This window comes from Petaurus breviceps, unplaced genomic scaffold (assembly GCF_028583685.1).
Source record: "Petaurus breviceps papuanus isolate PSGF00001 unplaced genomic scaffold, PetGlider_PUasm1.0 84, whole genome shotgun sequence".
Classification (NCBI taxonomy): domain Eukaryota; kingdom Metazoa; phylum Chordata; class Mammalia; order Diprotodontia; family Petauridae; genus Petaurus; species Petaurus breviceps.
The window spans coordinates 15,065,953-15,079,684 of NW_027186645.1; the positions used below are offsets into that span (position 1 = coordinate 15,065,953).

At 34.5% G+C, this 13,732-nt stretch overlaps 1 protein-coding gene across 1 annotated transcript in view; it reads right to left on the reverse strand.

Moving 5' to 3' along the window:
• Positions 1 to 322: 322 nt before the first annotated feature.
• Positions 323 to 13,732, reverse strand: part of ASZ1 (ankyrin repeat, SAM and basic leucine zipper domain containing 1) — a 105,503-nt gene continuing 92,093 nt past the window's right edge. The window contains exons 10-12 of the mRNA XM_069106961.1: positions 8,306 to 8,411; positions 7,020 to 7,133; positions 323 to 723 (exon numbers count right to left, since the gene is read on the reverse strand). Of these exons, the coding sequence (XP_068963062.1) occupies positions 571 to 723; positions 7,020 to 7,133; positions 8,306 to 8,411 (373 nt within the window). The 3' untranslated portion in view covers positions 323 to 570. The remainder of the gene's footprint in view (positions 724 to 7,019; positions 7,134 to 8,305; positions 8,412 to 13,732) is intronic.

Sequence of the window (13,732 nt, forward strand, 5' to 3'; positions counted from 1 at the left end):
GGCTAGTACTTTTGCTAACACTGGTTATAGCACTTCAAAACCATTATATTTTGCAAATTTTACAAATGGGAACATTTTGTGTTAAGGCCCAATATAAAATTCCAAAGCAAAGTATTACAAATGGAAAGACAAATTATAGACTAAGAGAAAGCACTTTTATATTTCTCTGAGATATATCAACATAAACACCTTAGAGAATATTTTCCAAATTACAGGGAAAAAATGTATTCCACATGGGCTTAGTCTTTCATTGCTGTGCAACACACACACATTAATATGCCAGATCAAAGACCAACTAGGTAAAACTTTATTTGAAGGTAATCAGTAGTTATATAAGATATTCAAATGAATATTTTTTTTTAAATTGCAGAATTACCTTTTATATCTTGATCAAAATTAACAAATTAGATTTATAAATCTGACAGAAAAAAAATCTGTAAAGAAACATGAGCAACCTTGTTTCCAAAATGTTTCTAGAAAGCATTTGAGAATACAGAACAACATAAATGGTAGTTTTCAACTCTCTTCCAAAGGCTTGACTACACACATTGCTCAAAATAAGAATCAACATCAGCTTTTCTGGAAAGTTAGCTTGAAAATGAAGAGCAGAAACCCAAATCCACATACTGTAAATGTTGCCCTCTTCAAAAATCTGCTATTCCAGGTAGAATATGCTTCCATAGGCAGCACACGACAGGGATCATTTTTCCGGTCATTTTGCAACTAATATTTGATATGAGAAAAGAAACAGAAATTGGTGGACTAAAATACAGAAATTTTTAAAACAAGACATTTGATATTAGATACCCCAAGGTTGAGTACAGCTTATCTACCTCAAAGGCTTCTTCAAAAGGTGCTGTTGTTTTTTGTTTCTTATTTGACTAAAAGTGGCAAGTCTTCTACATAAATACAAATAACAAGGAAAGCTTTGCTACTATTAATTAAGGAAGACTTCAAATGAAGATAAATTCCTTTAAAAACCTTCTAAAATGACTAACTTTTAATAATATCCCATTATAAAAATGCATCAGTATTACATTAGAGACAAATAATTGTATACATAAATGTATCCTAAGGTATGGCTTGAAAAAGTTACCTATTAGAAATGCTGATAGACACTATTTTGTTCTTATTATTTCCTTGAATTAAAATGTCAATGATATACAGAACAATATATAATCATAAAATATTCCTACAGAAAATTTGTACTCTGAAATTTATCCCAGAGTTATTGAAATTATATATCTAAGCCCTGTAATGGCTGCTTTAACACCTCTTTGGAAAAAATTTATTTTGCCCAACTTTGACAAACCCCCTCAAACAAATTCCATCTTGAGGATCCCACATTAACAAACAAAATATAAAATTAAAGATCTTTAAAAGACAAAAAATATTCAGGCATTTTTATAGAGTGATATTTCCTGGAAACATCCTGTGCTGGATTGGTGCTATAAATACTTTCAACTTAGCAGAAATAACTAGTTCTAAAATCTACAATGTAAATATTTAAGGAAAGAAGTCTGCAAAATTAATTTTAAGCTACGGTTGAATAAAGGACTTCAATGCCAATCTCATTAATACTATATTCTTAGCTTAACTTCCACATGGCTTCATTCAGTAACAGATTCCTTTTTGACACTGATGCTCCATTTACTGAATCCTGGGATGGTCATTCCTTTTACTAACCAATTACTTAAAATGACCCTTTCTGACAAGAGCTTGTCATTGTGTTGGTTTGAAAGTGAGTGATGTGGTGTTAAAGTTTAGCCTTGACCTCTCCCCTACCCTCTTTCTTTGTCCTCTGTACACTTATCTCTGATAACTCATGCCTTCCTGAAAAAAAGTATTCACTAGTCATTATTAGTATCTTTTGCACTATAACAGGAACAGTGGAACAGTCCACCAAATCAAAATTCATCATGACTACTTGTTTTGAGAAAGGGACAGATATGCTTCTAGGCAATGACCCAAGAGATTGGCTCTTTAATTTACTTTAAATGTTTTTACCCCCCTGGTATCATACAAATCCACAATATATGTGCTCATTTCATGAACATAAATGTATTAAAATCAGACTTTATGAAAAAAAAAAATAGGACCCTGACCAAACCAGGGCAAGCAGAATATTTCTAAGAGTGACTCAGAATTTTAATTAAAGGCCCTGATTATTTAATTTAAATTTAATTAAAAATTAAAGGCCCTGATTGTATTATAATTGCTGTGTTTTAGAGTCTTAGTTTCTTAAGTAATGGTTCAAAATGCTTTTCATCTACTAATCACATTCTCCTCACTCCAAAGAGTCAAAATCCTCCAAGAGGGAAAAAAAATCGGCTTTCATTTCATTTGGAGGGGCTGCTGCCAAATAAATTAGGAGCTCTACAATTTTGATCTTTTCATGGCAATTACTTGAAGTCGATATTACAGAAAAGGAAGTACGGAGTATATGAACTTAAAGAGATTTAAGAATCAAAAGATGGTGGTTACATACACATATGGTCTCTGAGGCCCCTTCCACCTTTAGTTCTATGATCTATATATAGTTTACAATTAAAAAATGACACCACTAATCAGGTGTTTAGTGGTTTACATGAACAGGTTCTACTAATCACTCTAAATTTTTTTTAGACCCCAAGTATGAAAAATAGAGCTTTAAAATAATTGCAACTCTAGAAGCTATTCTCCTTTGCTTCTATGTACCTGACGTGGTGTGACTAGTTCTATAAATCTTGATTTATGGTGACATCAAGCTTAAGCTCTGTCCATGAATAAATGGAAGATATTTCCTCTCTTAAGGTGTTCCCTGTCTCTGCTTCCTAGGAAAGTAAAGTTTTTGTATGGAATTTGTAGCATATGGATCTACTAGTCTTTTTTTTTTTTTGAGAAGAGTTGTTTTGCACAAAATTTATTGGCATTTACTTACATAGAGAAGTTATTAATATGCATGCTTATAGGGTCCTACTTCCAAATCTTTCTCAAGTACTGAGGTAAACTTGAGTTTTCAAAATCTATGTCAGTGCAGTGCTTGCTTTATCAGGTTTTACTATGCTGGAAAACTTTTGGTAAGGTCTTGAGAACAGATTAATAAGAGATAAATATCTAATTTGGAGGACAGGCCTACCCCAAGTTTGGATAAGCTTATTATAACGAATCCATAAAATTCAGGAATTAGAGAAAAATACAAAGTAGCCTTCAGTTTTATATGGGAACTCTTTTACTTCTGCTATGAAGATAAAAAAGTGATAGGAAAGTAGACAATGGGTTCTATGAATCATGATTTCTGAATCTTTTATAGATACTAACTGCTGCTGGTACTATAAATGTGAGATATTTGTCCAATGAAAAAGGAGGACCTCAATCACAGCAATATTTAGATACTTGCTAAGAATACCACCTAATTCTCCAGGTTTTGTGAAGACAAAATGAGATAACATATTTTAAATCCTCTGTAAACATTAAAATGGTCTACAAATGCTAGCCATTATTAAGATTAGTGCTATAAATTAAATAAGAGAAAGTTAGAGCTAATTAGAAAATAGATTGTGATCCCTCAAAGAGGAAAAAAAAGGAGTCAGTGGAATTGGTTGTTTCTAAAAGCAGAAAGAAGCATCATTTTGTGGGATAGTTAGATGTTTTATTCTGCAGTGCTCAAGATGAATATTTATGAAACAGACAAACTTTGTCACCCCAAACCATCATGAAGAGAACTAACTTATGGGGAAAAGCTTGTAGGTGATGAGGAGGTAGAGAAATTCTATGAAGGTTATAATAAGACAATCTAAATTAAATTGACATGTACTTTAATGCTTGGTGATGTAAATGCAAAGGTGAGCATAGGGTATGACAGTGAAAATTATATTGGAAAATATGCAGAAAGAAATGAGAGGCTAGAAATTTGTACACTATGCAACAGCTTCTTGCCTCTAATAATGAATACTGTCTTAATAAATAAACTCTAATAAAAACAAAAAAACTCTAATAAAGAATACTGTCTAAATCAGGCATAATGAACACCAAATAATACTTCCCCCAAATTAAAGTAATTGCATTCTAATACACAAGAAATGACTGGTTACAGATGTAGGAGTAATTTTTACATCATCTGTCTATGCATAGTCTGATTCTGACATTGTTCTATGCAAACAATAAGTTAACATAAAATTTAAAAAAGAATTAAAAATAAGTAGATATGGCATTCAATTCAGGCAACTCCAATCTAACCTATTTTTTTTTTTAAATCAACAGATATTGTCATTTCCCAAAGAAGCTTAAAGTATATAAAGCAATTGCTCCAGAAAGGAGATCAAAAAAGATTAGAACCCAACTCAATGTGACCTTCTTGCCAGGAGAAGAAAGATAGAAGACATGGGTAATACTAGTGTAGAATATAAACTTGTTTGTCAAAATCTTATGGAGCATGGTGGAAGATAATGAGCAGAGTCATCTTATAAAACAGAAACAGTCAAAGGAAAAACAAGTTTATAGGAAGCTTGTTAAGAGACTCAAAAAGCAGAATCAATTTGAGTACATTTAAGGATGAAATTAGAAGGGCAAGAAACTGATGAAAAATTTAAAATATCTGTAAAGATTCTTAAAACAAACCCTTTATTAGCAATACAATGGTTCCATTATATTTGAACTCAACTTAAAAGACTTGGATTTCAAGTATAAGAAAAGAGATATGGCACTGAGGGAAAAAATAAAAGATAAGATGGGTAGCTGGATTAACAAATGTATAAAAAGAAATCTGTGCTAGCGGTGATCCAAATAAGTTTATGAAATCAATTCTCAAGACATAGGAAAGAAGCTTTAAAAATCTCCAAATAACCAAAAAAGAGTGACCAAGAATATATCAATAACCACCAACACACAGGCCTAGTTCTCCCTCTCTATAATACCTAGGAGGGTTCTGAGGACCAACTGATGATAGTGTGGGAAGATAATGGGCAAACTTTTGCAAACAATATTCCAAAGCAGAACATAATTACACTCACATGCCTGACAGGTGAAGTGAGTATGATTCTATTGTGCTCATTATTTGTTCACTATAAAAATGCATTTGATTTGGTAGAGCAAAATGCCACTTTACCAACAAAATATCTCTCATACATGTCATCTGTTGTTACTTCTTTTAATTAATCTCGATAAAGTGGTATTTTGCTCTACTAAATTGAATCTGTTTTTATGGTTAACAAAGAATAAGCATAATAGAATCGTGTATTCATTTCATTTTTGTCAATTGTTTGAGAGTAGCTCTGATGTTAAATATAAAATTCCTCAAAAGAAGTAACAGCAGAGGTAAATTTGATGATCACCTGTTTACCAAAGATGGTATAAAATAAACAGATAGATTCTCCCAAAGATGGCTGCCCACTTTCACAAATAATATACAATTCTCAGTTCAAGTAGAAGAGAGGTTTTCTATAGATGGTGAGTTCCATCAGATGCTCCAGTTTTCAGGACATTATACTGTATAGATTAAGCTCCAGAAAATTATAGCCTTCTAAATGAGATTACTTATTATTCAAAAAAAAAAATCTCACAATCATATAGGAAAAAAAAGAAATGGACGAATGTGAGTGAATGTTTCCTAAACTATGATAGGTAAACAGATACACAACTCATAGTCCATAAGTACATATATCTTATGCCAACAATGTGGTTATGAACTAGTCCCAGAACTGAACAGGAAAAAGAAAAAGGGCTGTGTTGTGTTTGGAAAACTGGACAGTGCTTTTAATGACCTCGAGCTGCTGCTCCCTGAAATGGAGGCTCATAACATCAAAATTCTCCCTGTGATGGTGTATGGCAATCATGGAGGAACAATCTCAGAAGAATTCATGATGAGGGTCACCCAAAGGGCAAACTAGAGGGAATGAGGATGAAACATACTATTGTTGAGGAGTTGGGGAAATACGGAAGTGAAATACAGGATGCCCTCAGAGAGATCTATGACTTGAAAATGAGGTGAACTAATTATGTAACAAGTGCAAGAGATAATCTAAGGAAAGCCTTTCTATACCTTTCCTATATCAAAAGATCTAGACAAAGGTTCTTTAACTAGTGAATGGATTGTAAAGAATTTATAGGATGACAAGAACAAGAGTCACAAAAAAGGAGATGGTGTGAATGGATTTAAATATTCCTTATAAGAGGAAGTAACTACATGAATGAGATGACATATGCATCGAGGTATTACTATGTATCATTATTTTGCTCCCTAAGTTGCACTTTGGAATTTCTCTACCACACAGCAGAAACATTTTCCTGAATGCTTAAATTCACTGAAAATTCACTTAAAAGCACTGAAATTCACACATTAGAAGTAACTTTCATCCAGCAGCCTTTCTCTCTGACTGGATGGATCCTATCATATACTTCATTTAAGGAAGGTGCCAGGGCCTCATTCCTTTCCAGGATGCACCCTAGATTTTCTCCACTACGCCTCTGCATTTGGTACCTTATTTCCCTCTCTGTTTTGCTTCCTCTTATGGGGTTGGCTTCCCCCATTAGAATGGAAGGTCCTTCAAGGAAAATTGTCTTTCTGCTTGCGTTTTTATCCCTGGGGCTTAGCACAGCACCTGGCACACAGTAAGCACTTTAATAAAGGCTTGCTGACTGACTGATTTGGGTTGACTGCAAACTAAGAAGTGATAAAGTGTTTTGGAGTTGCTGTGGGTTAGCAAATACTTTAGGGCAATTAACTTTTTGGAACCTATATTAAAAGTTACCTTAGATTATTTTTGTCTTATATGAAATAAAGGTATATTTTACTTTATTCAACAAATGTACTCCTAAAATGTTTATGTGTATCAAATTTATATAAGAATCATTAAAAAGTTGATGGTTTATCCTTATAATGAGCTAAGGGAAAAATTCTTTAATGATACAGATTGTCATTTACTCAATTTGTTCTTTTCCAAAAAACTAAATTTTCATATATCCATTTTTCTTAAAGCAAAAAACACATACACTTGTACTCGGGGCAATCTAAACTGTCATTTTACAAAGCAAATACATACCTTCTGGATTAAGTCTTTTAGTTTACAGACTTCTTCACCCAGATCTTCAACACTACAAACCAAATTTTCACAAACCGATGTATACCTTTGGGAGGATCCCCATTCTAGTACTATCTGTTAAGATGGCCAAAATGTATATTTTAGAGAATGGAAAACAATTGCTGCCAACTATACACGTATAAATAAACACATTTCTTAAAATAAACAATACATATTTTAGGAGTAAGGATGAACTAGCCCTGTGATTTCACTGATATAGGGAACTGCCGGATGAAGACTCTCCATAAGTATTGGCCAGTACCTTCTTTGCAACTTAATCTTAGAGAGCTGTCTAGGACAGACTACCAAACTCTGCAAAACAGTGCTATCTGAATCAGATTAAAATGTAACTGGGAAATGCTTTACAAAATAAATAAAAATACAACAAAACATAGATAATGTTATTTTCTGGTTTTCTAAGTCAATATATAGCCTTTAGGGATACAGCATATTTGAGTTTGACACTATTGGTCTAGAACACTGAGAGGACAGGTGACTAGTCCAGTGTCACAAAGACAGTTATTTTGTTCATAACGAACAGTGACAATGAAACTTTCAAGCATAGAAAATGAAATTAACTTTCAAATACACAATTAAAGTAGCTTTTAGAATTTAATATGTTCATATTATGTGTAGGCATATAAAGCACATCTATATAGAGATGCATATTTTCATCAAACCATCTTATGAAAACAAAAAAATAACTAATTTTTTACATGTAGTTATGTAAAAAATATTTATTACATAAATATCCTAGAGAAGCCACATTTTAAATTGCAAACAAAAACTGATGGAACCAATGAATAGACAAACTATAAGATATTCACTGTCACAGGTTTCCACTAAATGGTTTCCTATTTTAAAATTGTGATAATTTCTAAATATAGTTTTTTTTTCAAAATTTCTAATGAAAGATTGTTTGTAATACTAAACTCAATGTTTTGTTTCAACTTTCACTTGGACTTTGTTTTAAACAATTAAATTCTCAATCAGGAAAAAAAAGTTTTACTCAATCATTTTGTTTAAAATTTAGTCTAGGTAATTATCTTTTTTAAAAGTTGGAACATATGGGTATTTTAAGTTGGTTAGTAGGAACAGAATATGAAATTTTAGCAGGTTACTGAGCATATCTCATATAATAGGGATATACATAACTTCATCAAATCACTGTTTTTTCATTTATAATTAAGTTATTTTAAATAATGTTGACCATTTGTTTTCATTTAATGAAATCTATTGCTGATTACCTTATGAAAATTTACTGGTAACTGGTTAATTATGTTCTGCACTGCTGTAGATAAATGACTACACTGTTTGTTTAATTTCAGCAGAAAATTGAGAAACTCATCACCACTAAAGGGGAAAAAGAGAGAACAAAATAAAAATTACTTGAAAAACTAAGTTGTTTTATTTGTCAGTTCAACAATTTGATTCAATACATTATTACTGCCATTGTGTGGGAATAACAAATAATAAGATGACTTCCTCTGTAAAACATAATAGGGGAATACTGACATATGCAAAAATAACTATAATACAAAACAAAACAATAAATATTGTTATTAAAGATACAGAATAAGAAATGGTGACAATATTACCTTATGGCAAGAGGGCTTCAAGAAAAAGGGGACATATGATTGGGGCTTTCAAGGACAGGTTCAATTTGAATAGCTGGAGGTGAAAAGAGATTACAATCCAGGCACAAGGACAACACAAGTAAAGTTATAAGAACTGGAAAATGGGAAAGGGGAATAATGAATGCGAAGCCTAGGAGATATACACCACGCACACACACATACATGAGATATATTACAAAAGCTGGAGAGGCAGGGTGGTACCATATGCAGAGGCTAGAATGTCAGAAAGACCTTTGTATTTTATTTGAAAGACAGCAAGAATCATTCAAGAACTTTGGACAAAGCAGTGATATGACAGACTTATGGAAAATTAGATTAATCTAGCAGTGAAATGAGCAGGTTGTAATGAGAACCTGTGCCTGTGTAATAACAGAGAGAACACCAAAAATAAACAAGAATATTGATGAAGTAGAATTGATAGTAGTCACTTATATGGAGAAACTGAGAGAAAAGGAAGACTCAGAAATAAGACCAAGAATTTAAACATGGGAGATTGGGTGATCGGAATGACACTTACAGAAATGTATATATTAGAAAGTGAAAGATTTTGGGAGAAATATAAAAAAGTGAGCTATTGATATGCTGGATATGAAATTATGGAAAGTATTCAAGATGGAGCTGTCAAGTAGTTGGTAAAAAGGGCCTGCATTTTGGGAGGTCAAGGCCAAAAACAGATATATATGATTGTTATGGGCAGAGTTAAAATTGAAGTCATGGAAGTGACTGTGGTTAAAGGAAAAAATAAAAAGGACTAGGAACCTTGGGGATTCTCAATTTAACAGGTTGGGAAGGAAAGCCAACATAAGAGTCAATAAAGAATCAGTTAAAGGAAAATTAAGAGATTAATGTGGAAAGTCAAGGAAGGAGAGATTATCCAGGAAGAAGGGGTGGTCAATAGCATCAAATATTATAGAGAGGTCATTAAAGATGAGGGCTGAGGAAGGGTCATTGTTCTTGATCATAAACATGTAACTGGTGACCTCTGAAACGTATAGTTTTAAAAACTTTTAGTTATACTAAAACTACAAGAGTGAGAATGGAAGACAGGTTACAGGGATTAAAGAAATGAAACTATCAGGTATAAAATACTTTTTATAAGTCTGGCTGGCCCTGAATGGGAAAAGAAAGCTACATATATAGGTACCTAGATATAACAGAAAAAATCAAGGAGAGATTTTAGAGGACTGGGAATATCTGATAGTATTTACAGTTATATTGAAAGGAGCCAGTGATGACAAAGTAGTTCAACATGTATGAGAGAGTAAAGAGATAACTGATTGTTGGGGTAAAGTTATATGGGAGGTGGGAATGAGATAAAGAAAACAAAAAGAGAATATTAGCCTTAGTAAGGAGAAGAGCTACCTTTTCCTTAGACAGGAGGAAAGGAAAAATCAGTAACGAAGTTTTAAGGAAGAGTACAGGAAACCTGAAGAAATCCTGTTGGAGGCTTCAATCTTCTCAGTTTAGTAGCAAGCTAAGTCATTTGTTTGTTTTGGGGAGTGGAAGTTTAGAGAGACTGAGAGGCTTGAGAAAAGGGAAAAGTCTGGAATAGTTTGTGTGAAAAATGAGCTGGGTGGGGTGGAGTCTAGATGGCATCAGAGAAGCAGGAAGACTCCCTGCACTCCCCCCATAACCAACTCAAATACCTATCAAAATGACTCTAAACAAATTTTAGGGCTACAGAACCCACAAAGTGACAGAAACAAACCTACCGCTGAAGACAGTCCAGCAGACCAGCAGGAAGGGTCGATCGCAGCACGCTGGGAGCAGAGCCCTGGCCCATATGAGTCTGTGGTTTTAGTCCCCGGGCTGCCACGACCAGCCATGACTGGAGCTGACATCTGGAGAGTAGATCACCAGCAGCTGTGGCGGTTTCCAGAATTATCAACCCATAGATGCCAAAGACGAAGTGAGAGGTCAGTGTAGACTTTATGGGAACAGGGAGTTCGGGAGTGAGGTCCAAACTTTGACCCTGGGGGGAGAAGTGGCTGAGGTGCCAACCTGTGCAGCCGCCCACCTTGTTGCTGCTTTAGAGCAGGAATCTTGGCCTGCAGACTGTAGGGGGACCAAGCAACCAGTCTCAGGGGTAATCGCATTTGCTTTAAACTGCTTGGATTTGGATCGCTATCTAGGGTGGAGGACCTAGGGGTGCATGACCAGTTTGCCAGAGCCTGTGGAGGCTTCTGAGAAGGCACCCAACTAATAGCTCTGGCAGCTGAGAAAATCCCAGCAATTTAGAACAAAGCTCTCCTCTCTGGAAGCAGAGTTCTACTGTGGCAAAAAGCTCAAAAGTCAAGTAACTGAATGGCAACATGAGAAAGCAAAGGAAGCAAAGCAATCTGACTTTGGACTCCTTTTTTGGGGACAAAAAGGATCAAAGCATGGAATAGGAGGAAGACAACAAAGTCAGAACTCCTATACCAAAAGCTTCCAAGAAAAATATGAACTGGTTACAAGGCCATAGAGGAGCTTAAGAAGGATTTTGAAAACCAAATAAGAGAAATGGAGGAAAAATTGGGAAGAGAAATGAGAATGATGCAAGAAAATAATGAAATGAGAGTCAACAACCTGACTGAAGAAAATACTTTTAAAAATAGACTAACTCAAATGGCAAAAGAGACTCAAAAAGCCAATGAGGAGAAGAACGCCTTAAAAAATTGAATTTGCCAGATGGAAAAAAAATCTCAAAAGCTCACTGAAGAGAATAATTCCTTCAGAATTAGATTGAAGCAAATGGAAGCTAGTGACTTTATGAGAAATCAAGATACTATTAAACAGATCCAAACAAATGAAAAAATAGAAGGCAATATGAAATATCTCATTGAAAAAAGCACTGACCTGGAAAATAGATCCAGGAGAGATAATTTAAAAATTATCAGACTACCGGAAAGCCATGATCAAAAAAAGAACCTAGAAATCATCCTTCAAGAAATTCTCAAGGAAAATTGCTCTGTTTTAGAACCAGAGGGCAAAATAGAGGTTGAAAGAATCCACTGATCACCTCCTGACAAAGATCCCCAAAAGAAAACTCTTTGAATATTACAGCCAGGTTCCAGAGTTCCCAGATCAAGGAGAAAATGTTACAAGCAGTCAAGAAGAAACAATTTGAATATTGTGGAAATACAATCAGGATAACACAGGATCTGGCAGCTTCTACACTGAGGGATCGAAGGTCTTGGAATAGGATATTCTGGAAGTCAAAGGAGGTGGGATTAAAACCAAGAATCACCTAGTCAGAAAAACTGAGTATCATATTTCAGGGGAAAATATGGTAATTCAATGGAACAGAGGACTTTCAAGCATTCTTGATGAAAAAAAAAAACAGCTGAATAGAAAATTTGACATTCTGATACAAGAAGCAAGAGAAGCATGAGAAGGTAAACAGGGAAAAGAAATCATAAAGAACTTATCAAAGTCATCAGTTACAAAGTTACATTCTTACATGGAAAAACAATAATTGTTACTTATAAAACTCTCAGTATCAAAATAATTGAAGGGAATATAAAGGTATACACACATATATACATATATATGTATACATACATACATATGTCTATATAGGAGGGTATATGGGTATATGAATACTGAATGTGTCTATCTATGTGTACAGGTACACATAGACAGAGGGCACAGGACCAGTTGAATAGGAAGGAATGATACTTAAAAGCTGAAATTGAGAGGTGAGAGAAGAATATGATGAGAGGAGATGGGGAGAATCAAAATGAGGTAAATTATCTCACATAGAAGAGACAAGGGAAAACTGTTACAATGAAGGGGAAGAACAGGAAGGCAAAAGGGAATGGGCTAACCTTATTCTCATTGAATTTGGCTTAGAAAGGGAATGACATATACACTAAATTGGGTATCTCGCCCTACAGGAGAGTAGGGGGGAAAGGGATAAGATGGGGGATGATGGAGGGGAGGGCAGGTTGGGGGGGAGGGAAGTTGGAAGCACACACTTTAGAAAAGGGTCAGGGTCAAAGCAGAGAACAGAACAAATGGGGCACAGGATAGGATGGAGGGAAATATATTCATTCTTATAAAATATACCCACGATGGAAACATTTTGTGTAGCTACACATGTACAACCTATATTGAATTACTTACCTTCCCAGTAAGGGTGGGTGATGAGGTAGGAAGGGAAAGAATCTGGAATCCAAAGTTTTAAAATCAAATATTTAATATATATATATATATGTATACACACATATATACACATATACATATATAATAATAATAATTATTATTTTTACATGCAACTGGGAAATAAGATATACAGGCACTGGTGTATGGAGATCCATCTTGCCCTACTGGAAGGTTGGAGGGGGGTAGAGGAGGATATAGGAGAGAGCACATTGGGGGAGGGGGTATATAGCGGGATTGCTGTTTTGAGGTGGTGGGTAGGGGGAAGATGGGGAGAAAATTGGAACTCGAAATGTTGTGGAAATGAATGATATAAACTAAAAATAAACACAAAATTTAACTAATAAAGAAAAATGACCTGGGGAATTAATATAGTAGCCAAGAACTCTGTGTGTGTGTGTGTGTGTGTGTGTGTGTGTGTGTGTGTGTATAGTATAATAGTATAGAATGGCCTTGAGCAGCAGATAATACGATATAGCTAAGGTATTATGTAGCATAAATTTATAGTTAAGTTAAAGTGTGATTTCACAACTTTTTTGGGGAAAACTCAATACCCTGGGAGCAGAACAGGAACAAGTACATTGTGGATGCTACTGAGGGGATACATCTCTTACACATTTTGCATTCTAGTCAAACTATATGACACATAACACTAAAATTGCAAATAAGATTGATTACTGGGTAAACAGTGGCACTACTGATAGAAACAGTGAAGTTAGAAGTGGCATTATTTCGGGGGCAAATTTTGCAAGTTTGATTTTGGACATGGTGAAAATGAGTTACCAGAAGGATATACAGAAAGACAGGGTCATCCAGGTGGTCAAGAGATGGGTATGGAAATGAGAAAAAAGCTCAGGTTGAAGATAATAGATTTGGGAATCATTTTCAGAAAGT